The 27,722-nt window shown below is 40.2% G+C and overlaps 1 protein-coding gene and 1 pseudogene across 2 annotated transcripts in view; both read left to right on the forward strand.

Moving 5' to 3' along the window:
* The window catches only part of LOC131221641 (anthocyanidin reductase ((2S)-flavan-3-ol-forming)-like), a 31,332-nt gene extending 27,185 nt beyond the window's left edge, over positions 1 to 4,147 (forward strand). For both annotated transcript variants that reach the window (XM_058216933.1, XM_058216934.1), the window contains 3 exons: positions 73 to 232; positions 2,072 to 2,285; positions 3,863 to 4,147. In XM_058216933.1, coding sequence (XP_058072916.1) covers positions 73 to 232; positions 2,072 to 2,285; positions 3,863 to 4,007 — 519 coding nt within the window. In that variant the 3' untranslated portion in view covers positions 4,008 to 4,147. The remainder of the gene's footprint in view (positions 1 to 72; positions 233 to 2,071; positions 2,286 to 3,862) is intronic.
* Positions 4,148 to 4,993: 846 nt separating this feature from the next.
* Positions 4,994 to 20,275, forward strand: LOC131221644 (anthocyanidin reductase ((2S)-flavan-3-ol-forming)-like; annotated as a pseudogene).
* Positions 20,276 to 27,722: the final 7,447 nt, after the last annotated feature.

A 27,722-nucleotide genomic window follows, 5' to 3' on the forward strand; every position in this document is an offset into this window, starting at 1 on the left:
TAACCAGACTCGAAAATGAAACTATTCACATGCTGGAAAATTACAACATATGCATAAAATAAAACAATTCAGGGATACGAAGTGTCAAAAACCCTAGCGGAGAAGGCAGCATGGAAATTCTCCAAAGAAAACAGCATAGATCTCATCACCATTGCTCCTGGTGTCATCACCGGCCCATCTCTAACTCCAGAGGTCCCAGGAAGCGTCAGCATAGCTCTGTCTTTGCTCACAGGTATGATCTACACCATGAAATATGTTGTGTCCGTACGTGCCATCAAACGGACAGACACAATACAAGCTGTATACGTGTGGCTTATCTGTGGACATGAATAATCACATACGTTCAAATGTATTGTAGTTACAACGCGTTCAAGCTATGTGGGGCCACATTGCTGAATGAATGCCATCAAACCATCCATGTTAGGTCTAAATCCCAAAATCCAGCTTGATTCATAACTCAGGTGCACCCAACATAGAAACCTGCAGATGGAATGTGGGGTCCATCGTTTCATATTCATGTCTCATCCAACCCACTCATCATGTTTGCACAACCAGGATGAAGGGATAAGAAGAAATCAAGGCATTAAAAGAACTAAGGTAGGCCACAAAGTTTTCAACATGATTGTACATTGTCCCTTTGGTGTATTCCATCTGAGTTTTAGATCAAGATGATTCGTGGAATGTACGGTGAAAATGAGAAGAGGCACCAGATTCACGGTATGGATTCTACATCCACATCAAGGTTGGCCCCCCACAGCCTTGAATATATGGCACGTATGTGATCATTCCCAATATGTTGGACGCGGTTTGGCTAGTGACGCTGCCATCAGCCAGGTGGCTAGTGGTCGGTGCTATGTGGACCCACATGATTTATGTGTTTTATCCCCACTGTCCATCCATTTTGAAAGGTAATTTAAAGTCTTTTTCCCAAAAATTAGGTAGATATAAATGGTTATTTGCCATCTAACCTATTGATTAGGTCATAAAGGCTTGGATGAAGGGAAAATATATATATCAGCTTGATCCAAAACTTTTGTGGTCCCAAGAAGTTTTTACTGATGGGCATTCAATCAACACTGTGCGGTCCACCTGATGTTTGGATCAACCTCATATTTGGGCTCATACTGAAATACATACATCATGGTGGGGCCCACAGACCACCGACCACTAGCCAATCCGTTTCCCAATATATCCGTACTCTACAGTGGGCCCCACTGGCCTGTACATGTCTCCACAAGGAAAACGGATTAGCTACTTCCCCTTCCACCAGCCAATGGCTGGTGGTACTCCGTGGACCCCACTAATGATGTATGTGTTTCATCCATGCAATTCATTTATTTTTCCAGCTCATTTTATGGTATGAGACCAAAAATGAGGTATATCCCAATCTCAAGTGGACTACATTATAGGTAAAAGTGTTAAATGAGCTCGACCATTAAAAAACTTTTGGGGGCCACAAAAGTTTTGGATCAAGCTGATTTTTATTTTTCTGCCCATCGTCTAGGCCGGTATGGCCTAATCAACAGATTAGATTTCAAATAAACAGTACAGTGGGCCTTAGGAGGATTTTAATGGTGGATATCCAATCAATATTGTTTTCCTGTGGTGTGGTCCAACTGAGATTTATATCCCTCTAATTTTTGAGATCATGCCCTAAAATGATATGTAAAAATGGATGAACGGATTGGATGAAACACATACATCATGGTGGGGCCCACAGAGCACCGACCATCAGCCACGGGGCTGGTGGCAGGGGGAGCAGCCAATCCGTTTCCCTCCACAAGTGCCAAGATGGAACACACGTCTGGTGGGCCACATTAATGTAAAAAATCAACAGATTAAAAATCAACGGAATTAAAAGGTGACGCAGCCGTCCATTTGTTTCCTACTCCTCTGGCCCACCAGATGATTGGCCCAACCTCATTTCTTGTATTCAGTCATATACAAGCTAGTTCTCACTTGATGGACGGTTAGATGTCCCACCACATGCACATGCGAATACACGTACAAGATCTAGACCGTCCGTTGTTCGTATTGGAGCACTTTCATGGTTTACGGCTGGCATTTGTAGGGAACGAATTCATGGTCAACGCTTTGAAAAGCTTTCAGCTTATCTCGGGATCGATTTCCCTCGTACACGTGGAGGACGTATGTAGGGCCCACATCTTTGTAGCGGAGAACGAATCAGCTTCCGGCCGTTACATATGCTGCGCTGTCAATACGTGTGTACCGGAGCTTGCCAAATTCCTCTCAGAACGATATCCACCGTACAATGTCCTCACTGAGTAAGCCCTCTAATTTTCATTCATTTTCTCTTCCAAGCTGTGATTTCGAAAATATCCATCAATCCACACCTTGCAATATATGGCCCACCTATGGGATGGGCCATCAACCATCCAATGATTATTTTCAACGACATGGCTAGACCTACCTTTTTTCAATGAGGTGGACTGTCTTTTGTAAGTTGTGGGTTTGCCACAAATGGACTTTGATTGCCTGCGACGACAACAGCAGGAAGTTCCTATGGTGGGAATATAGGTAGGGCCCACTGTGATGTTTATGAAAAATGGACGCCGATTTCCTGCCAAAGCCTGTCCCAGGAAGTTCCTACGCTGGGGTGCTACTTGGGCCCTACCATGAAGTTCCTAGGCCGGGATGCTACTTGGGCCCACGATGATGTTTCTGAAAAATCCAATCGGTTCATCTGTTTTTCAGATCATTTTCAAAGACGAGACCAAAAATCAGGTGGATCCAAAACTCAAGAAGGCCATACGAAAAGGAAAACTAGAGAAAGAGTTCTTCACCGTTGAAACCTTCCATCTTAATGTTTATATGCCATGCAAACTGTTCATAAGTTCATTCCCACCGGTATGAAGTGAAAATACAAAATTAATAGCCTTATAAAAAATTCCTTTGGCCATTGTTACTAAATATCCATTGTTTCCTCTAGTGTGGCCCACTTGAGTTTTGGATCCACCTGATTTTTGGTCTAATATCCTTAAATGATCTGCAAAAACGGATGAACGGGGTGGATATTTCATAAACATCATATTTGTGAGTCACAGGTAGGATCCTAGCACAGGAACTTAGTGCAAAACACTCTCCTAAGGAATCCGTGTCCATGAAAAATCCACCCAGACGGGTGTACATCGAGTCGAGTCCAGTTGAGCTGACCCTAGCTGGACTCGGCTAAGCCACTAGCTGAACCCGGCTCGATTTGGCCAATAGCTCAAGCAAGTTCAAGCTGAGTTCACCTGCAATATTTTCATAAATGCATGGGCTGCACTTTCAAAATCTCACTATATGTAAAACAGCAGTAGTGATTTTATAGGTATTTTATCAAACACCTTCTAAGCAACATAAAAATTAAGAAAAAAAAAATGATATTTATTTCATATACATACCTTCCTTGCTACCAACCACACTTTGTCAAGTCATTTCATCAAACAATTGGTGAGCAATATCAATATCAAGATAACCAAGTCATCGAACTAGATCCGAGTTTGATTCGAGCTGGGTTCATTCTGAGCTGAGTCAGATGGCTAAATTTGAGTTCGTACATCTGTCAGGTGGCTAAATTTGAGTCCGTATATCTGCTCATTTTTATTATAATGTCCTAAAATGACGTGGATAAACGGATGAACCGGATATATTTCTCACAAACATCAAGGTGGCCCCCACCTAGCATCCCGGTGCGGGAACTTCGGCATTCCGTGGTATCCGGTACAAATGTGAAACGTAGCTTACACAACTACCTTTATTCCATCATTTCTCTCCATTTTGAATTCTTCATCATCCATGTAACCTTAGTCGATCCAGATTTATTGCCTGAAATGACTTTTAATCGTGTGATCTATTCCAGTTTTGGGGATTTTCCAGCGAATCTCAAGTCGATCTTCTCCTCAGAGAAGCTGATTAAAGCTGGATTTAGCTACAATTATGGGATGGAAGAGATGTACGATGACTCGGTGGAGTACTTGAGGGCCGTCAGATTGTTGGCCAATTGAGAGCTATCTCTTCTTCCATGCTCCTGCAAACTACACTTTTAAAATTGGTGTAATATCTACTCCAAAAGTCCTAACGTTGATATAATAATACCAGATTGACTACCTGATTATCACTTTGTATTAGTAATATGAATGTGTACAACGTGTGGGTTTACCATCAATTCTCACAACACACTTGCCGTTGCAACATGGTAACCAGATGTGGGTCATTCATTAGGTAGGCCCCACAGATAACATACCTTGAAAAGATATGAATTAGGAAGTTTTTAACGGTGAACGTTGAGTAACTACTTTTTCCCATTATGTGGTCTACCTGATATTTAGATTAACTATATTTTTGGGTTCATTGGTTAGAATGATCTGGAAAATTGGATGGACGGAATGGATATATAATAAATACATCAACTTGGGCCCCACGGTGAGCGACGTACCATGTTGTACGAGGCCGGGACCACACTTGATCCGCTCCTCTGGTAAAGGGGCAGCAGGTGCATGTGGCGCTGCCAGACCACTAATGAAAAGGTAAGGAAGACGCTGATGATATTTCTCCATCATTTTGAAAATAGTGGTGACGCATCTTCCTCACATCCAACTCTTATTTATAGTTATCCTGACCATTTAAATTGTGGACCATAACTTCCAAATCAAAAGGCAAGCAACGCAACCAAACATTAGATGGATGGTTGGTTCGCAGTCCAAAATTTCATGACAGAAGCAAATGTTGGGAAATTCTTCCCACTGTAATTTTATCTACGGTCTATACATAGATAAATGAATTTGGACGGTTTGGATTTCTATGAAAATCTTTTCTATCTACGGATGGAGATTCACCATCATTTTTAAATGGTGGCGGACTAGTTGAAAGCTGTCTACGTAAGCCAAAGAAACTAGACGCTGACGTCAAACCCGGACCGTCTATATATTGAGGTCAAACCCGGACCGTCAATAAATGGTGACGGCTCTCATCTTCGTAGGAGAAGGACAGAAATGGCAACGGCTAGGATGGAAAGGAAGAGGGCATGTGTAACTGGAGCCACAGGATATGTGGGGTCCATGCTCGTTTAACGGTTGTTAGAGAGAGGGTACGCCGTCAACGCCACCGTCAGAGACCCAGGTTCGTCCACCTTCGCATTCTTTCCTTCTCTTTGCATTAGAGTTCTGAAACGCGGTGAGTCGACTCGAAACTCGGACGAGTCAACTCCACTCAGTGTAATTTCGAGCTGTCTTTTGCAAACTCGCTGATGAGCATTCACCCAGAAACTCGGTTGACTCAATAACCTTGGTTGGTCAACTCGAAACTTGGACCAGTCAAATCGAGTTGGCAAGGTCTCTAGCCGATTCAACTCGAGTTGGCGAGATTTCGAGGCTGAGTCTTTTGGAAACTCGCTCATGAGCTTGACAAATCTCACAGAGTCTTTTGGAAACTTGCACATGAGCTTGACTATATTGAGACGCGACAAGACTCATCTAGTCGGTCTGAAAACCTGGTCGACTCACTACAGGACTTGGGCAGAACTGCAATGAACCCACATCAAATACCACAATGATGTATTATTTATTTTACCTTTTTAAGAATTTTAAAATTTTCTCAACAAACTGTATAAATTTAAATCTAATTATTAAAATATTGTATTGAGTTGATAGTCTTTGAGTTTACCCAATTGAGCCAGACAACACCATGGATCACGCGCTGAACAGAGCATGGACAACTGTAGTATTAGTGATATTATGATTAATGAAACCGACATGGTGTTTGGGCGAACGATATGCATCATGGGTGTGATCTCAACGAATGTGAGTTCGATTTCCCTCCTCAAAATTACCCACTGCATGTAGTTTGTAGGTGATTATGTATATCATGAAAAATAATGTCACCTCAAATCATTAAAAAAATTATAATTAAAGAATTGATAAAACCGATCCAAATAGCTTGAATACCTCAAGAGGGATAATTCTATACCCATGTGTCAAGGCCGCGTGGAAGATTATACTCTATGAATGAAAATCATACTCTAAATGAAAATCATATTCCAATTTCAATCATTTTGAAAGATACAGGAGGTTGAGTTTGTAATTGGGGTGACTGGTATGTTTACTTTCCCAGTTGGGTAAAAATAATAAAAAATTCATTGCATTATTACAATATTGGGAAGCGAGAGTTAATTGGCTAGGCTATCAATTTCGTCTGATTTTTCGAGGGCCATGTTTAGATCACACCCTATCCCCTATCATAACATTTGGCAGTGAATGTCTAGTTGGAATGACTTAATTCGCAAGCATGAGGAAAATCATAAGGAAGCGGATTAGATACTGACATGGTCAGTAGCTAAATTGCTACTGAAGTGATGTCACCAAGCTCGGGGACCCCACCATGATGCGTGTGTTGTATTCATACCGTGCAACCATTCGTAGAGATCATTTTATGGCGTGAAAAAAGAAGAATCAGATAGATCTAAAGTTAAACTGGAGCCACCACAGAAAACCGTGGGTGCAATCACACCCACCGTTGAAACATTTATAGGGTCTACTATGATGTATTTTTGAGATCCAACCTACTCATAAGTTAACATAGAGATAGATAAAGTGAAAAAAAAAAATATGTCACTGTCCCCACTGTTTTCAATGGTGGGGTCCACTTGAATGTTAGATCTATTTAATTCTTTTTCTCATACCATAAAATGATCTCTCCAAATTAATGGACGGTATGGATACAACACATGTATCATGGTGGGGTCCACATAGCTTGGTGATGTCACTTCGGTGGGGTTTTGGCTACTAACCTCCTCAGTATCTAATCCGCGTCCAAATCATACACCAATTTGGGAAGCAGATTGCCAGGTTTACCACACACCACCGTCCTTGGTGGTGTGTTGATGTCACCAAGTCTGTTAGCCCCACCATGAGGTCTGTGTTATATCCAAACCATCCATCCATTTGGTGAGATCATTATAAGGCTTGAGCCATACAAAGAGATATCTAGAGCTCAAGTGAACCACACCACAAAAATCAGGGAGGATTGAACATCTACCATCAAAACCTTCCTAAGGTTACAGAAGTTTTGGATTATCTTATATTTGTTTCTTTCCTTCATCCAGGTCTGTGTGACCTTATAAACAGTTTGGATGGAAAATAAATATAATGGTGGGCCCTACAAATATTTTAAAGGTGAAAATCACTATCCCCACTATTATTTCTGGTGTGGTCCACTTAAGCTTTGAATATGACTTTTTTTTAAAACTCATACTCTAAAATGATCTCAGCAAATAGATGTAAAGAGTGGATATAGTAAATACATCACTATGGGGCTCATGGAACTTTGATCTTCTCTCCACCCTCCATACATTTATGTACTCCTGCTCTCGAGGACCTGAAACACTCCTCTTCACTGCTCCATATACGCTATGGAGGTCCATGGAGTACGGTTCTCCGCACAATGCGCTTCCACCCATTTCAGTCACTACAACCACTTGAAAAGAAGAATGGTAAAGCTACCTGACCCTAAATAGTAAGGTGACTTGTATCTTCACTTCCCTGATGGGTGTAAATGATAATACATTCCATTCATTGAAAACCAGGATTGCAATTCAGTTGATTCGGCTAATTGGGTCTCAACAACTCTTCCCCCAGGATACAACATTTTTCTACCATGATAAACGACTCTAATCAGGTCTATAATAAACGACTCTAATCAGGTGCACATATAATCTCAGCCAACAAACCCAAGCTTGAACTTTATGATTTGAATCTCAGCCAACAAACCCAAGCTTGAACTTTATGAGACTCTAATCAGGTGCACATACAATCTCAGCCAACAAACCCAAGCTTGAACTTTATGATTTGAATCTCAGCCAACAAACCCAAGCTTGAACTTTATGATTTGAATCTCAGCCAATAAACCCAAGCTTGAACTTTATGATTTGAATCTCAGCCAACAAACCCAAGCTTGAACTTTATGATTTGAATCTCAGCCAATAAACCCAAGCTTGAACTTTATGATTTGAATGCAAATATAAAAACTTAGAGAAAAATATGAGAGAGAGACAAAGAAGAGATCGAATCTATTCTGTATATGAAAAATGACGTATGCCAGCTCATTAATATGAAAAATGAGAAACATATGCCAGCTCATTAATATGAAAAATGAAAAAATGAGAAACAAAGGGTTTTTATGAAGAGATATTAATTATCTTCTCATACATGACTTGCGAGGTTTCTCCTTTGGCTTTCCGTAGAAGCAGTAAGCCAAAGAGTCCAGTATAAAAGGCTTTAGTTTCCCATATCCTTTCCAATGTGGGACTAAACCAACAATAAAGTCACAAGAATAGGAAAATTTTGTTTTGTTTTGCTTCTTCTTTTTTTTCAACAGTTCCCATTTCCCAACCATGGCGCAGTAAAGCCATGAGAACTGGGATGTGGTAGAGGCATCTCTCCCCAGGTACACAAAGAGAGTGATGTATATGTCGGGGTCATCCATATAGCGGGCCCTATCATGGATGGGCCATGTTTCGAGACACCACCTATCCAATAATCATAACCATTGGTTTTCTTTACTTTTATTTACTGAATGGATGGGCCATTTTATTTTTTCAAACCCACTTTGGAGGCTGATCAATTTAGGATGGTCCAATCCATGTGTTGAAGCATTTGCCACTTAAACTAGGAAAATTAGATGGATGGTATCAAATTATGGTACTATAGCACATTTGTTTCATAGGTCAATCTTCATACATATCCAAAATAATGGGCATCACATCCCCAATATTCAGGTAAAATGCATGATCAGGAAAGACTTCACCAACAACATGCAATTTAGGTAGCATGTGTATCACTTGATGAGTAGACTAACATGGCTTTTGGGACGGTGGCATCTTCACATGGATACCTCACTAGAACGGGCAGGAATCTCATTGCACATGTCAACATGGACATTTTGGCTAATCTCATTTAGAATGCTTGTGGGGATTCTCACCTACTCTCTGTAGACATTTTCCAATTACACCAATAACCGAATGCATTTTATTCTTTGGTGCAGCAAATAGCAAAAAGGTGTCCCACCTCTTAGATCTTCAAGTCTTGGGTGATCTAAAACTTTTCAAGGCAGATCTCATGGAGGAAGACAGCTTTAATGATGCCATCAACGGTTGTAATTTCATCTTTCATGTGGCAACCCCAATGATCTTGGACCCTAGACCCAGAGGTAATTAATCATTAGTGATGAAAATTAATTTCTTAAATAAATATTACTTTTAGAAAAGTAGTAAATGAACATATTATATATGGTTACTTAAAAGAAATCATATGCCTGAATATTAGGATTCATGATGAAAGTTATAACATAAGGTTGTAAATTAGTGATGAAAATTAATTTCGTAAATAAATATGTTGCCACCGTTATCATTAGGTAACAACCATTATGGTCATTATGTAACCATTTTAGAATACCTTGCCTTCACTCTTTCCATTTCCAGGAGTTTTCTAATGAATTGGTGTATATCAACTCAATGATATTGATGAACCATGTAGAGGAGTAAATGTTAGTGTTGAAATTGAATTTCATGAGTTCATTATTTTGTTTAAGGAACTATGCCTTTCAAGTGGGCCCACAATGATTCAAATTATTGATAATATGGTAACTAACTATAGATGGAGGAGTAACCCACTACTCTCCTAGATTGGAATATCCCCAACATCCAATGTTCGGTGATTTTTTTCTTGGTCATTGATGTATTTAAATTTTGGCCATTTATTTTTTACCATTATGTAATCCAATGTTCATGCATTAAATCAAGATAAGAAAGATTCATACCTGATTCTACCATGGTCGGAGATTTAGAACTCCTCAGAGAATAGGAGAACAACAACGTTGGATCTTCTACCTCTTCCCCTACCAAAAGAAAGTAAACCATAAATTGGCTATAACTTTTGATCCGGGTATTGTTACAGGGCATGTAACTTATCAATCTTTACTGAAACGGGCCATCCGAGATGAACTGTTATCATGGTGGGTCCCACGTGGACGTGGCCCACCATCATATATGTATATACATATACATAATATATATATATATATATATATATATATATATATATATATATATATATATATATATATATATATATATATATTTATATTCTTATTTTCATATCTTTTCTCCTTCCAAGTTTTCTAGCAGAAATTTTACGAAGTTTGAGTTGGAGTTTGATTCTGAAACTTCTTCCAAGGTTTGGTATCACTATTTAAAGGGTTGTGAATTCGTATTTATTATCTATTAATGAAAAATTTTAATTTATTATAATTTATTTTTATTCTTTCCTATTTTTTCCTCGTGGATTTGAGGTATGTCTGTGAGGAGTCCAAAGATGCTCCGTGGATTTAAAATATTTATCCCATTGAGGAAGACGGTGATCGACCTCATCACATTCATCCCTGTGTCACTTAGCTAGTTCCAACATAGATTGCTACTGTCAAGCAGCCTCTACTATAGTACCATAGAAGTAGATTAAAATCCACGACATTAAGTTGTTGGATCATGATCATTTAAGTTTCGATTTAGGCGATCACACTTATTCAATCACTTTATGCAGATCACTCGCCTCGATCAACCGAGTATTTATCTTTTTATTTATTTCTTTGGTTATTTCAAACATTGTCGATTATAATGAGTCATACATTCAAGTATGGATAAAATCGGCAATGTTAGCCTTTCTTTTATTTATCAATTTATCATTATTCATTTAAAAATTATTAAGCTAGAGTACTATCAAAAGAACAAGTCTTTAAGTTTGTACATGCAAGTCTATTGTCACAAGGCCAATAATAATAATAATAGTAATAAATTTGAATGGCTAACCCCTACCCTTTTATAAATCGCCTAAACGATGAGCCCAACTATTGATTGAGAGGATAATTGGATCATGCGTCCAGTTTCTAATTAATCTAACTCTAGGAGAAGGGGGATACAAACAGTTCAATCAAACCTTGAGTAGGACTCAAAATAACAAGAAGACTCTGACATGCCCTTGAGTCAAGTAGACTCTAGCATGCCCTGACATAATACCTTTATGCGAAATTTAAATACAGGCCCTTATTAACACATGTGTCTTATTTGATTGAATTAATGGCAACAGGTCCAATGAAATGTCTGACAGGCGGGACACAATCAGTCCCTCATGTAGGCCCACGTATGGATACCGAGCACCAAAAAATAATGCTGGTTCATGCATCAGATGGGCCACAATTTTGGAAACAACTAGACAACCTATTGAGACTTGGTAGTGATTTTTTATCCTTCATTTATTTCATAAAACAAATCATAGACTGGCCTAACTTTTAGAAAGGAGTGTCATTAGTGGAGATTTTTAATCCTTCATTTGTTTCTTTTTTAATCATGAAAATACTAATTTTTTGTCATTATGGTACTGTTTCATTTCCTTCTACATTGTATTTACTTGTTATTTATGACTGTAGAATGACATGATCAAGCTAGCTATCAATGGGACATTGGACGTTCTGAAATCATGTGTGAAAGCGAAGACCGTAAAGCGTGTGGTCTACATATCATCTGTGGCTATTGTGGCGCAGAAGAAGCTCACCAGGACAGGGCATGTCCTCAATGAGGAGAGCTGGTCTGATGTTGAATATTTGACTTCTGAGAAGCCGCTATCTTGGGTAAGCTGGTTTCTGATTTGGGTTGGCTCGACTCACTCAGCTTGACTCAGTGCATATCACAGTCATAAATGATCTGGGCCACTAGCTTTTGGCCACAAGCCCAAGTTTTAAGCCTAATAGTAAAAATTTGAAGGCTTGCACTTGGATTAAAAGCACACCAAACTAGGCCTAGCTGACTGAGTTGACATGGGTTGAGTGCTTTGTGGTCAACCTGGCCGACTTAGGTCCCATCCAATAGATAGTTAGCTTATGAAAAAGATCGTTTAAAGACCTAAAATTGTGAAAGAAAAGAAAAAGGCAACGACTAATTCTGAATTTCAGAAAGGATCATGTGACTGTCGGATGGATTGTAAAATGACCAAAACACCCTTGGCCCTTATATATATATATATATATATATATATATATATATATATAATGGTTGATCCAATTACTACGTGGGCCAAATGTGAAAATGGAGATTTTGAGAGGGATATGTTATTTTCTATGATTTGTCTCACTTGATGATCAGCTCGGCTCGACTCGGCTAGCTTGAGTCCTCTGCTTGTGCTCGGCTCAGCTTGGCCTTCGAGCTTGAAACAACAACTCGGCTCAGCTCGGCCAGTAGCTCGGTCGAGTTCGAACCGAGTTTGAGCTGAGTTTTCGAGTCGAGTTTGAGTTCGAGTCCTCGAGCCCCAAGTGGGCCCCCCAATGATCTTCGGCAACACCACCTAATCCCCCCCATAAATCCATCCCATACATCCATCATCCATAAATCCAACCATCCCACAGTTTAGTGATCCATAATCCATTCATCAAATAAGCAATTTAATTATATATATATATATATATATATATATATATAAACAGTGGGCCACAGCCCATCGCCACCGGGCCAGTGATGTTTGACTGTACCAAAGCCACCTGGCCAGTGGTCGTTGGTCGGATGGGTTTCGCTACTCGGACAAACACTACTCGCTGGAAAAATGGAGAGAGGGGAGGAGAGGACTCACTTTCAGATGTTAGTCATATGGACAAATGCTAAAAGGAGAGTATTCGCCGGACGGTGGAGAACGGTGATGGATTTAGGCAGGATTCTTGGATTTGGCGGAAACGGATGGCCGAGAGGCGGCAAACGGGTTAGGGTTGCTGGCTGATTTGAGCGAAAGGGGGAGAATCAGATGATTTGGGCACTGGCCGCTAGGTTAGGGTTGGGCGAACGGGTTAGGGTCAGGCGAAGTAAGGGTTTTGTTTTTTTATTTTTATTTTTTTATTATAAAGCTATATATGTGACTCAAAACTCAATTCGAGACGAGTCAAGTCGAGTTGAGGTAGGTCCAGCTCGGACTCGACTCGAAATGTTCCGAGCTCATAAAAAATGACTTGACTCGGTTCGAACACAGTTTTGATCGGAGTCGAGTCGAGCTTTTCCGAGTCAATCCGAGCGAGCTAACGAGCTAACTCCACTCATGTACAACTTATTTGATATCCTTTCGAAAATTATAAAATGGTCCAGGTCTTTTACCTAAATTTAGATTTTCAAGGATCATATGCTTTTGAACACAGGCCACACGTGCCAGCATGGCACATAGTTGCGAAATCCAATCCATCCATCAGGTTGATCCAACCTTCTACATGTTTCCCAAAAATAAATCTGGTTCACTCAGCATGTGGGCCCAATATGGGAAACATGTGAATGGGTTGGAAAACTTCAGCCATTTTTTTTAGAGGTGTGCGCATGTTTTGCAAATTGTGGCCTACTTGACCAGTAGATCAATCTGATTCTTGGGCTAGCGCATTAATATATTAGTTCCTTTCTGATGAATGGATTAGATCACCTCAGGCCTATCATGCCATGGTGGCATAGGTGATGTATAGACGAGCTATAAACGTGAGTGCTTAGCAAAGTTCTTTTTTCTTGTTCCTTAGTAAATTAAAAATCCTGTTTTGAAAAGAAAACAACTTTGATTCTCTGTCTGCGTCATAGATGATATGTAGGTACTTACAAAATTGCTCATGGTGGCATACAAGTAATTCAAATTAAACTATCCAAATTATAGGTCTCCGTTTATATGTATAATGAACCGAAAGATAAGCTTATCTGATTATCTAACTGTCAGATGGACATTTATTCTACAGTTTTGAATGAAAAATATCAATGGTCCTAGATCAACAAAACAAGTGTCCATGAATTAGAGGTCACGATTGTTCAACTAATTTGAATTTAGGATCAACAATAGTTAGTTACACAATTAATTTGATTTAATTTATGCTAATTATTATGGGTAAAAATGGACTGGCTAAAGAGAAGAGGTCAGCTCAGACATTTCTATGGGACACGAGGTTGGTCAGCGCTGGTCATGACCAATGAGCTCCTCAATGGCTAAGGAATATCTCATCCGCCAAAGAAAGGTCAGTCACCTACTACATATGAAGGCAAGTAGGCAAGTCGGCAGGTCGGCCATCTACCCAATGATAAGGAGAGGCCCAAAGCTCATCCGGGTATCCAAGTCAGTCAAGACCACCTCGAACTCTTGAGCTCGACCCTTACAACATATTTCATCCAAATTCTACTAAGAAAATAAGCTCGGCCTCACTGCCCTAGCATGAGGGCAAGTCGGCAGGTTAGCAATTTACACAGCACAGAGAGAAGAGTCAGGGCTTGCCAAAGAATCGAGGTCGGCATACTACCCCCCTGGTCAGGTCGGCCTCGGCCTCTTACTTCACGCCACCCCTGGTTCCTATTAATAAGGTCTTATCCGAAAGACCAACTCAAGATCTTCGCCGTAAGATATCGGGGACACGCTGGGAATACAAATCTCCCAAATCTTCACTAAGGATCTTGTGAGATCATCTCGACATATTCGGGACTCAATTCCCTCTACAATAAGAAGATCTCCTTTACGCCACCACTTATCCTGAACTATAAATAAGAGCATCTGTAATGATGAAAGGAACGTAAAATCTCTCACCCAAAACCCATTGATACAATCAGACCCAGATTTTTAGCTTGAATTTGGCATCGGAGGGTCCTATGATGTAGCCAGGGTCTCTTTTGTCTTCTTCTTGTGCAAGTACTCGAAGGTCTAAAAAGGGTCGACCAGATTTTTGCATCAACAGTTTGGCGTCATCTATGGAAAATGACATCAAAGTCGTTCCTGCTTTACCAAAAAACCACAATGGCGAGAGGAAAGAAGAAAACTTTAGCTGTCATTACTGTAGCCATCCCAGCTCTTCCTGAATCATTTGTTGCAGTCATCTTAGCTCTTCCTGAATCATGTAGTGCAACCATCCCAGCTCTTCTTGAATCATCTATTGCAATCATCTCAGCTCTTCCTAAATCATCTAGTATAGCCATCCCAGCTCTTCCTGAATTATTAGTCGAGCAGGGTGCCCAACCCTACCAGCAGACGGCTAACTCTACTCCTACAGTGCCCGCTCCTCGATCCCGCACCCGGAGTGGTCGATTAATCTCCTTGGAGAACTGAGTCGAAGCCCTAAATAAAAACATGTATCGACTCAGGTAACTCTTGGAGAGATAATCCACCATTCGGTCGCGATGCAAAGGAGGGTGCTACCACTGCACCACCTCAAGCACCGGTTAACTCGCAGAGAAACAAGTAACCTCTTGAGCTGTCAGCCTAGGCTCTTTCCCATACTTGGGGAGTAGCCATGCTCGTAGACTCCGACTTGCGCCCCACGTCAGAGAGGAAGAGCTATGGAAAAGCCCCCGAAGTAGTGGTCGAGAACAAGGCCCCTTGGGAGGCAGAGCTCAGGAAAATTTGAGTGTAGATCAGCAACATCAGATAATCCTACCATGCCTGAGTGCCAACCTCAGTAGAGGCTATATTAGGAGAAACTAAACCACCATTCACTGATGACATTATGGCATTTCCGCTTCCGCCCTGGTTCTGAATGCCATAGATGATCCCCTACTCTGGAACCGCTGATCCAGCCAAGTACCACGAGTCCTTCAAAGCCTAGATAGAGCTTCATGATACCTCGGGCCCCGTAATATGCTGAACATTCTCCCTGATCTTAGGTTCAGGCAACTAAAGCCAAGGTCCATCAGTTCCTTCTCGCAGCTCAGTAAAGCCTTCCTCACATAGTTCATCAGTAAGAGAGACATAAGAAAGTTATCAGCTCATCTTCTCATGATCAAACAGAGGTAGGATGAGCTGTTAAGAGACTAACTCATGAAACGCTGAAGCTGTTCCTCTTCTTTATTGGTAAATCCAACCCAAGGATCTTGGTAATCTAACCCAACCAGACTCAGCCAGGTTTGGGCTGACTTGAACCCAAGTTGTAGCCTTACTGGCCTATTTAGATGGGTGGAATCCTTGGTGCAACGATGATTTTCCAAGTCCCAATACAAACATGGATTCCATTTATAGGGGCCTCATTAGGATAGAGAATAAAAATCTTAATACTCTTTTCACAATGGTCACTTGTATTTTATGAAATCCATGACATGAGAAAGGTAGTTGATCGTTTGATGGAATCTATCATTTCTTCTTCGTCTTCTTCTTCGTCCTCTCTCTCTCTCTCTCTCTCTCTCTGTTTTTTTTTTTTTTTTTTTTTTTTTAATCCTAACAACACAAAAAAATCACATCAATGATAAAAACATCTCTCTATCTATCTTATTTACATGATTTTCCTTTTACTCAAACATGCCTTTCTCTTGCTCTTTTATTTGGCTTTCCATGTCTTTTAATAACCATACTTGAAAATGAAAATATTCACATTCGATAAGTTAACAAAATCATGTAAAAATAAAACAATGCAGGGATACGCAGTCTCAAAAACCCTAGCGGAGAAGGCCGCATGGAAATTCGCTAAAGAAAACAGCCTTGATCTCATCACCATTATTCCTGGTGTCATCACTGGCTCATCCATAACTCCGGAGGTCCTAGGAAGTGTCGGCTTAGCTCTGTCTTTGCTCACAGGTGAGATTTACAACATGAAATATGTTATATGTCCGTACATGCGTTGAAACCGGCAGAAACATTACAAGCTGTGCGGTTGTGGCTTATGTGTGGACAGAAATAATCACGTACGTTCAAATGTATTGTAGTTAAAACGCATTCCAGCTATGTGGGGCCACATTGATGAATGAATGCCATCAAGCCGTCCATGTTAGGCTTAAATCCCCAAATCCAGCTTGATTCATAATCCAGGTGGGCCACTCCAACTCGCCACAATATTGGCAGGGGTACGTCCCACATAGAAACTTCCAAATGAAATGTGGGGTCCATTGTGTTGTATGCATGTAGAGCTGTACGGGAGTCAAGCTTGGCACAACTCAACTCGGCTCGGTCACTAGCTCACCATAGCTCGAACTCGGCTTGGCTCGTTCCTCAAGCCTAACTGGCCAGCTCAGCTTGGTTCAGTCAGCAGCTCAGGCCAATGCGAGCCTGTGCGGCATTTTCTCAAACACATGAAGTGCACTTTCAATTTCTCACAGTTTGGAAAACAACAACAGCAGTTTCAAGTATTTCATCAACAACTTTATATGCCACATCAAAATCAAGAACCAAAGATAGTTTTCTCACGTAATGTTTTTTTATTCCTTTCTTTCTTTGTTTTATAGTGATTTGTTTCATATTTATACCTTCCTCGCCACCGACCGATACCACAGAGAATGTATTCACCCAAAACAACACTTCATTGAGTCATTTCATCAAATACTTGGTTAGCAGCATCAACATCAAAATAACCGAGTCACCGAACTAGTTCAATCCAAGTTCGATCCGAGTTGAGGTTCCATCCGAGTCGATTTGAGCTCAGCCAAGCTTGAACTTGGCTCGAAATTTTTTCAATCTCCAAAAATCAGCTCGAACTCAGTTTCGAGTCGAATTGAGCGAGTTAACCAAGATAACTCGGTTCGTGTATAGCTCTATATGCACGTCATCCAACCCAATCATCATGTTTGCCCCACCAGGATGAAGGGATATAGAGAAACTCAAGCATTTGAAGAACTAAGGTGGGCCACAAAATAATCAGCATGATTGTACATTGTCGCTTTGGTGTATCCCATCTAAGTTTTAGATCGGAATTATCTCTGGAATGTACAGTGAATATGAGAAGAGGCACCCGATGTACGTCCACATCAAGGGTGGCCCCTACATAGCTTCGAACATATGGAACGTATTTGATCATTACGAATATAGCGGGTATTTTGATGAACAGCTTGGATCTTGCACATGTGCCCTGCTGAGGCTGGCTATGCATACGTGTGGAATCAGCCAACCTCCACATGTGTGACAATCCCACACATGGATAGGCGTAGGCCAGCCTCACTGGCCTGTACACGTCTCTACGAGTGGGAAGAGGCACACGTGTGAATTCGAGGCTTCCATCAGTCCACCAGATGATTGGCCCGATCTCATTTCTTTTACTAAGGCACGTACAACCTGGATGATTAGATGTCCCACCGCATGCACATGCGAATGCACGTACAAGATCTGAGCCGTCCATTCATGGTTAACGGCTGGCTTTTGTAGGGAATGAATCAGCGATCAACTTTTGAAAAGCTTGCCGCTGATGTCCGGATCGATCTCCCTTGTACACGTGGAGGACGTATGTAGGGCCCACATCTTCGTAGCGGAGAACGAATCGGCTTCTGGCCGTTACATATGCTGCCCTGCCAATACGTGTGTACCGGAACTTGCAAAATTCCTCTCAAAACGATATCCATCGTACAATGTCCTCGCTGAGTAAGCCCTCTAATTTTCTTTCATTTTCTCTTCCAATCTATGTTTTAGAAACATCCATCAATCCACAATGAAAAGGGTTGTGGACCCCACCATAATGTATGTGTCTCATCTATGCCGTCCATCCATTTTTCCAGATAATTTTAAGGTATGAACCCAAAACTGAGGTAGATCAAAATCTCAGGTGGACCATACCATGGGAAAACAGTAGTGATTGAAGGTCTACCATTAAAAACTGCTTAGGGTCCATTGTAATGTTTATTTGACATCGAACCTGTAGATTAGGTTATACAGACTTGGATGAAGATTTTATGAAAGCAAAAAACAAATATCAGCTTGATCCAAAACTTTTGTAGATCAGGGAAGTTTTTAATGGTGAGAGTTCAATCAATACTATGTGGCCCACTTGAAATTTTGATCTACCTTAGTTTGAGGTTCATACTACAAAATTATATAAAAAAATGGATGGACGGTATGGATGAGACACATACATCATGTTGGGTCCACGGAGCACCGACCACTAGCCATTGCCTAGTTGCAGGGGAGTAGACAATCCGTTCCCAATCCACAATATGCAATACATGGCCCACCTATCGAATGGGCCATCAGCCGTCCAATGATTTCAACGACATGGCTCGCCCTACCTTTTTTGCAATGCCATCTCCATAGGGTGGCCCGTCTTTTGTAAGGTTTGGGTTTGCTACAAATGAACTATCATTGCCTGCCTGCGAATACAGTCTAAGAAGTTCCTGTAGTCGGAATCCTGTAGTCACCAGCCCCATGGCTGGTTGTAGGTGCTCATCCATGTTGTTCATCCATTTTTACAGATCATTTTATGGCTTGATCCCAAAAATGAGAGGGATATACATCTCAGGTTGATCACACCACAGGAAAACAATAGTGATTGGATATCCACCATTAAAATCCTTCTAAGGACCACTGTACTGTTTATTTGACATCCAATCTGTTGATTAGGTCATACAGACCTTGATCAAGGGGAAAAAAAAAAAAACAAAGATCAGCTTGATCCAAAACATTTATACCCCAAAAAGTTTTCAATGGTCAACGTTTATTCAACACTGTTTCCTGTAATGTGGTCCACTTGAGATTGGGATATACCTCATTTTTGGTCTCATATACTAAAATGATGTATAAAAATAGATGGACGGCATGGATGAAACACATACATCATGGTGGGGCCCACAGAGCACCGACCATCAGCCATTGGCTGGTGACAGGGGGAGTAGCCACTCCGTTTCCGAAAATGAGGCAGATCCAAAACTCAAGTATGCCGCTAGGCAGGAAACAGTGGAGATTGAATACCCACCGTTGAAACATCCACCGGACATTTTTTTTTTTGGTATAATATCCTAAAATGATGTGGATAAAGGGATGTACTGGGTGGATTTTTTTTCACAAACATCAAGGTCGGCCCCACCTAGCTTCCCACAGCAGGAACTTCCGCGGTCGGGATTGCAATTCGCATCGCCTGCAAGTACCTTTATGTGCTCATTTCTCCACATTTTGGATTCTTCGTTATTCTTGGATCGAGCTAGAATCATCGACTGAAATGATTTTTAATCGTGTGATCTATTTCAGTTTCGGTGATTGTCCAGCGAATGTCAAGTCGATCTTCTCCTCAGAGAAGCTGATTAAAGCTGGATTTAGATACAAGTATGGGATGGAAGAGATGTACGATGAATCGGTGGAGTACTTGAGGGCCGTTGGATTGTTGGCCAATTGAGAGCTGTCTCTTCTTCCATGCTCCTGCAATCAACCCTTTGAAAATTGGTATAAATAATATCTCTGACTTGATTATCTATAGTTGTAGTAGTAAGATGTTATCTATCTTCCAACCAACGAATATATAATAATCTGCTGTAATCACTTGTATTAGTAAGTTGAATGTGTACCCAAGTAGGGCCCTGAAATTCTCACAACACACTTGCCGTTGCAACATGGTAGCCAGTTCTAGGCCATTCATCAAGTAGGGTCCACAGACAACATACTTAAAAAATGAATTAGGCAGTATAGATACATGCAAATGAAATATGCATGTTAGTGTATATCAACTAATTAGATATACCATTAGTAACACCTTAAACCTGAGTACATTTGTGATGGGCTGGATAGTTCAAGCCAAACCCATTTATGATTAAATGGGTCAGGTTGGATCGGGTTCGGACTAGATGAATTTTAAGTGGTCTTGGTCGGTCTGACCCTGACTCCAACCGTGTTTTATAATTGGTTTATTGACCTATTTATAAATAAATGGGTTTTTGCCATAGCTTTTCAATTTGATGCAACCCTATATATTTAAAAGCATCTTCTTTTTGTCAAGGCTACACGAAATGGGGAGCGGATTATGTGAGATCCCGGATCCGCCGACATGGGTGGTGTTATTTTTGAAATCTTAAATCATTTAGAAACATGGTCTGTTGATGCCATTAACAGACTATACTTTGCCATTAAGAATCATTCGATGCCATTAAATAGTGCTTGATCCCATCAAATAATGCTTAATCCCATCGAGAATTTTTGAATTTTTTCCAATTAGTTGTTGGACTAATTTGGTACTTTTTCGATGCCATCGAAGAGCGATGACATTGAAAGTATGTTTGATGCCATCGAAGATGGCTTGATGCAATCGAAGAAAATCTAATTTTCATGTCTTATCTCTGGACAATTTTGGTGTTAGTTCAATGCCATCGAAATGGCTCCGATGTCATCGAAGGTTAATTTTTGATGACATCAGAGTGTGTTCGATGTCATCGAACGGATTCGCGTAAATTTTCGCAGAGTCACGATTTTGTGGGATTTATTTCCTATTTCGATTATGATTCTTCCAAAGGCTATATATTTGGGTGTAATCGGAATTGTGAGGAATTAAAATGCTTTCTAATTTATTATAGGGCTTCAAGGGTGTAGCTTGGGTTGATTCGAGGTTTTTCGAATCGGGTATGTCTCTACTCTTGTAATTTTTTGCTTTCATAGTGTTATCTGTCGCTTTGTGCCATGGTTTTTTCCCACTAGGGTTTTTCTACGTTAAAATCGCTGTGTTCTTTTTGTGTTTGCTTGGTGTGATTGGATTATTCATTTCTGTGTGCTTCTGTGATCCCCCAACAAGTGGTATCAGAGATGACGTTGGGGCGTAGGCTTGAACCTGAAAGTGAGTAACAATGATTATTAATCATAAGTTTGATATTGAGAAGTACTCCGGAAAAAATAATTGAGTTATGGTATGTCAAGATGATTGGCAAATTGATGCAGAGAGGATTGGATGAGGTCTTTGAGAAGCGAACATAATCTATGAATGATGATGAATGAATGAAGTTGTATAAGAAAGAAATATCCTCAATCCAATTATGTTTAACAGATGAGGTGCTCTACAATGTCATGAGAGAGAAAACCTCAGCAAATTTTTGAGCGAAATTAGAGGACCTCTATGCAAAGAAGTCCCTTGAAAATCGCCTACACTTGAAGTCACAATTGTTCAATTTCAAGATAGTAGAGGGAGGAGATGTCAAGGCTCACGTCAGCAATTTTAATAAGATGATTCGTGAATTGCTGGATATGTAGGAAATGGTCAAAGATAAAAATCAAGGGTATATCTTGTTAAGTTCACTCCCAGCTTCGATGAGTCTTTTAAAGACACATTGTGCACCGGTAACCTATCCCTTAGTGTCGACACTGTTATCTCAACCCTTTAAGAAAAAACAATGAGAATGATAAACGGTACCATGGGGACTTCTATTAATGCATTATTTACATGGGGTCGAAATTTTGAGCGGGACACAAGATATTATCGATCGAGATCCAAATTTAAGGGCAAAGGCAAGGGTAAGGGAAAGTTAAAATGTTGAAATTATGGGTTGTCAGGACACATAAAAAAGGATTGTACAAATCCTAAAGCTAAGAAAGAGAATTCAGAGGATTCTTCAAGAAAGGCTAACATTGCTACATCTGATGAAGAAACGAGTGAAAGTGACGTGTTGTTGGTGTCTATGGTCGGACACTTACACGATGATCGCAAAGACGAGTGGATTCTAGACATGGGAGCTTCATATCACATGACTCCTCATCATAGTTGGTTCGCCATCTACAGGGAGTGCGATGGTGGGCAAGTATTTATGGGCAATGATAATGCTTGTAATGTTATGGTTGTTGGTATGGTTCGCATCAAGATGTTTGATGGGATGGAGCGTACCTTGACTGAGGTAAGGCGTGTTCCTAATATGAAAAAAGTTTGATATCTCTTGGTGCAATCAAGGCAATTGCGCACAAATTCACCGATTTCAATAGTGCCCTTAAAGTTTCAAAAGGGGCGCTCGTAGTTATGAAACTACAGAGGCACCATAATCTTTACAGGTTGATCAAGAGCACTTCAACAGGTGGAGTTCAACAGCTGCAGTGGATTCCACATATGCATGTATGTGGCATGCATGTCTAGGCCACATGAGCGAGCGGAGCATGAAGGTACTTTCTGATCGATGTTTGATTCCAAGTTTTAAAAGTCTTGATTTAAATATATGCGAGCATTGTATATATGATAAACAATCTGGGTTAACTTTTAAATACGAAAAATATGTATGTAAATGAGTGCTTGATTATGTGCATTTTAACGTATGGCGGTCGTCGTCGTGGTTTCTGCTAAATGGTCGTTATGGTTTGTTACATTCATTGACAACTTCTCTTGAAAAGTTTGGGTTTATTTCATGAAATATAAATATAAGGTTTTTACCAATTTCAAACAATGAAAGGCCATGGTGGAAGCAGACAATGTGAAAGGTGAAGGTTTTAAAGACTGATAACGGTAGTGAATTTACTTCTACCAAGTTTAATCAATTTTGTAATGATGAAGGGATCATAAGGTACAGCACAATGTTTGAGAAAAATGGTGTGGTTGAGCAGATGAATCGGACTCTCTTGGAGAGAGCCGATGCATGATTAGCAATATTGGGTTGGGCAAGGACCTATATACTGAGGCCGTTAACACGACCTGCTATTTGGTGAATCAGTCTCCTTATACGACGATTGATTATATAGGATTCTAGAAAAAGTATGGAGTTGTCATAAGGTTGACTACTTAGATTAACGTATTTTTTTATTATGAGGCTTACTCTCATATACTATTAGTTGAGAGAAATAAGCTAAACTAAAAAGCTAAAAAGTATATTTTTGTTGGCTATGGTGGTGATGTTAGATTTAACGAAAGTTTCCTATTCACCAAGAATGATTAAGAAGAGCAAAAGAACCGAAAAAGTTAGTTGTAAATGTTCAGGTTGACACAGATGATACTCAAGCATAAATAAATGCGTGGACAGAAGTACAGAAGCAGGTGGAGCAACTACCTGTGTGAAGAAATTCATCGATAGATCGCTGGTTACCGGCAAGATACGGAGATGACTCTAATATCACATAAACCCTCATTATAGATGAGGGGGATCCGTCTATTATTCAAGAGGTTCTTGATGAGCCTAATGTAGAAAAGTGGAAGACAGTTATAGATGATGAAATGAAGTCTTTGTATAAAAATAAAACATAGAAACTGATGGACCTTCCCGTGAGCTGAAAAGCGATCGGGTGCAAGTGGATCTTTAAGAAGAAATAAGAAATATACAAATTAAGGTTGGTAGCAAAGAGTTATGCTCAGAGAGAAGGAATTGACTTTATAAAGATATTCATGCTAGTTGTAAAGTAAGTATTTATCAGATTCGTATTGGCATTGGTTACCTAATACGATCTCAAGCTGGAACAGATGAACGTGAAGACTACATTCCTCCACAGGGAATTGAAAGAGTAGATATACATGAAGCAACCAGAAGACTACAAAGTTTAAAGGGGCAAAGAACAAGATTTTCAAGTTAAGGAGGTCGTTGTACGACTTAAAACAGTTGCCTAGGCAGTGGTATAAAAATTTTAATTCATTCGTGTTGAATCAAAATTTTACTAGGAGTGAATATGAACACTGTGTTTATTGCAATATACTGAGTGATAGTAAGTTCATTATCTTAGTATTGTATGTTGATGATATATTAATCGCCAATTATAATTCGTCTAGAATCAATGTATTGAAGACCCAGTTATTAGTGACATTTGAGATGAAAAATCTGAGGGCTACAAAGAGGGTTCTCGGTATATATATTCATAGAGACAAGAAGAAGAGCATGCTTTGGTTATTTCAGGCATAATACTTTAAGGTATTTATCAAGTATGGGATGGACAAGGCAAAGTTGGTTAACATTCCCCACGTGACTCACTTCAAGCTTTCTTTAGAACGATGTCCAAAATCAAATGAAGAAAAATAAGATATGTCTCGTGTGCCTTATTTAAATGTTGTTGGCAGTTTAATGTTTGTTACAGTCTGTACGAGATTGGATATTTCATAGGCAGTAGGTATTATGAGCAGATACATGTCAAACCCTAATAAGCAACACTGAAAATGGGTGAAATGGCTATTTCAATACATTTAAGGTACAAAACACTACGTCTTAACTTTTGAAAAGACATGGGCAAAGTTGGTTAGGTATGTGGATTCAAATTACGCAGACAGTATGGATTCCATAAAGTTGACTTCAGATTACTCGTTTGTATTAGCAGGTGTAGCAATTAGTTGGATGTCTAAGTTTCAGTCAGTGGTGGCTCTTTCCACTACTGAAGCTGAGTACATGGAAGTGACAGAGTCATTTAAGAAAGTTATTTGATTGAGAGGCATGATAAATCAGTTATGACTTCAGCAGAAGGTTATATCGGTTAATTGTGATAGCAAGAGCACTAAAAACTATGTTTATCATTCTCGCAATAAACACATTGATGTTCGTTACCATTTTATCCGACGAGTGTTCGAGGAAGGAGGCGTGACTCTGGAGAAGATTCACACCAGCGTGAATCTGGAGGACATGCTCACCAAGGTGATCCATATAAACAAGTTCAAGTTCTGTGTAATTTCTCTAGGCTTGATGAAGGCGTTAAAGGAGGACGGAGTGTACATGAGAAGCAATAATGAAGCTATGATGAAAGGAAGACATAATAAAAGAGGATAAGAAGCTACATTTGATGATTGAAGACATGGTGGAGATTATTGTTTATTGAAGTTTTAAATCATTCAAAAATAGGGTTTGTTGATGCCATTAACAGACCATTTGATGTCATCGAGCACCGTTCGATGTCATCAAATAGTGCTCGATCCCATCGAGAATTTTCAGATTTTCTCCAGTTGGCTACTTGAATAATTGGGTGCTTATTCAATGTCATCGAAGAGTGTTCGATAACGTCGAAGGATATGTTCGATGCCATCGAAAATGGCTTGATACAATCAAAGAAAATTCAATTTTCATGTCTTGTCTCTGGACAATTTTGGTGTTAGTTCGATGCCACTGAAGTGGCCAATGTCATCAAAGGTTAAGTTTCGATGACATTGAAGTGTGTTCGATGTCATCAAACGGATTCGTGCAGATTTTTTTAGAGTTGCAATTTTGTAGGATTTGTTTTCTATTTCGATTGTGATTCTTCCGAAGGCTATATATTTGGGTGCAATCAGGATTGAGAGGAATTAAAAGGCTTTCTAATTCATTCTGGGGTTTTAAGGGTGTAACTCGAGTTGATTCGAGGTTGTTTGGATTGGGTAATCTCTCTACTATTGTAATTTTCTGCTTTCATAGTGCTATATGTCGCTTTGTACCATGGTTTTTTCCTATAAATGTTTTTTCACGTTAAAATCATTGCACTTTTTTCATACTTGGTGTGATTGGATTACATCACTTGATTCATCTATGTGTGCTTCCCCGGTCCCCTAATAGGTGGGATCCTGATTGTGGGGCCCACTTGATGTATGTGACTGCGATGACACCATCCATCTATATTATCAGCCGAGGGCATGATACAAAATATAAAGCAATTCCAAACTCCAGATGGACCATAGTAAAAGAGATGGTGGTAGTTGACCATCCATCCTTATTAAAGCTCAGTTTAGGGCATGATATAAAATATGAAGCAGTTCCAAATACAATAGTAAAGGAGAATGGTGGTTGACCATCCATCAGTATTGAAAGCTCAGTTGAGGCCATGATACAAAATATGAAGCAGTTCCAAATTCCAGATTGACCATAGTACAGGAGACAACATTGGTTGACCATCCATCCATATTGAAAGCTCAGTTTAGAGCATGATCCAAAACATGAAACAGTACCAAATTTCAAATCGACCATGAGAAACAAGGGTGATTGACCATTAAAAACTTTCGTGGGCTACGAAAGCTTTGAATGAAGATGATATTTGTGTTGTTTCTTCATCTAGGTGTTTGTGACCTTATCAGCATGATCGATGGCAACTAAACATTTCCGTGGAATCCGTGGAATTTTCAACAGTGAACGCTTGACTGTGACACAATCACTTCAAATTTTTCCATAAGCGAATACTTTGGAATGACACAATTAGCTCAAATTCTTTCATAAGTGAATACTTTGGAATACCGAATTTGGATTAGAGGAGGGTCTCGTTAACTTCTTTCCCAACATGTGATGCATTATCCAAATGTTTTTATTTTTATTTTTTACACATGCACACATACCCCCACACACTCACACCGTAGTTGGATTTCACCACCTATGGGTACTTGAACCCTTGACCCGGTGTTGAAACTCCTTTGAGTGTACCATTGGAACAAGAGTAAAGACCCTTGACCATTATCCATTTGTTGCTGCACAAAGCTTAAATATTGACCCTCGTTAGGGATATTTCTATGCGTGTCCATTGCTTCGGGCCTACTAATGCGGAAGTACAGCAACAACATCAAAGCCGTTGCTTGCTGGTTGATTCAAACACAACTGTTTCCTATGTTATGGTCCACCTAGGATTTGAGTCGGCTTCATTCCTGGGTCATGCCATAAAACTAGCTGTCAAAATGATTGGACGGTGTGGATTTAAGTCACATACATCACGTGTGGTATCAAGCCGCCTCGCCCCACACGCAGTCTTACCCATGGTATCGGGTCAATCCACCTTTAAGGTTATCTACGCTTTATGATAAAGCGGTCAGCCCTCTAGCAGGGTCTTTCTCAGCCCAGCCACCACTCCTCTCCATGGTGTCCCTTCGACATGCCTTAGCTGCGAGCAAGCTACTATTTCAGTTGTGGTTAAATGGTTGCGGCCTCCTCTTGGATGGACAAAAATCAACGTAGACGGCTCGGCCTTGGGTAACCCTGGCCCGTCTGGTGGCGGTGGAACTTGTAGAGATGAAAATGGGGCATTCCCTTTTGCTTTCCACGAAGGTTACGGTTCGGGGTCCAATGTCCACGCTGAAATCAGGGCAATTCACGATGGGCTGCTTCTATGTTTTTCCAAGGGTCTGAAAAA

Source organism: Magnolia sinica, chromosome 12 (genome assembly GCF_029962835.1).
Source record: "Magnolia sinica isolate HGM2019 chromosome 12, MsV1, whole genome shotgun sequence".
Taxonomy (NCBI): Eukaryota; Viridiplantae; Streptophyta; class Magnoliopsida; order Magnoliales; family Magnoliaceae; genus Magnolia; species Magnolia sinica.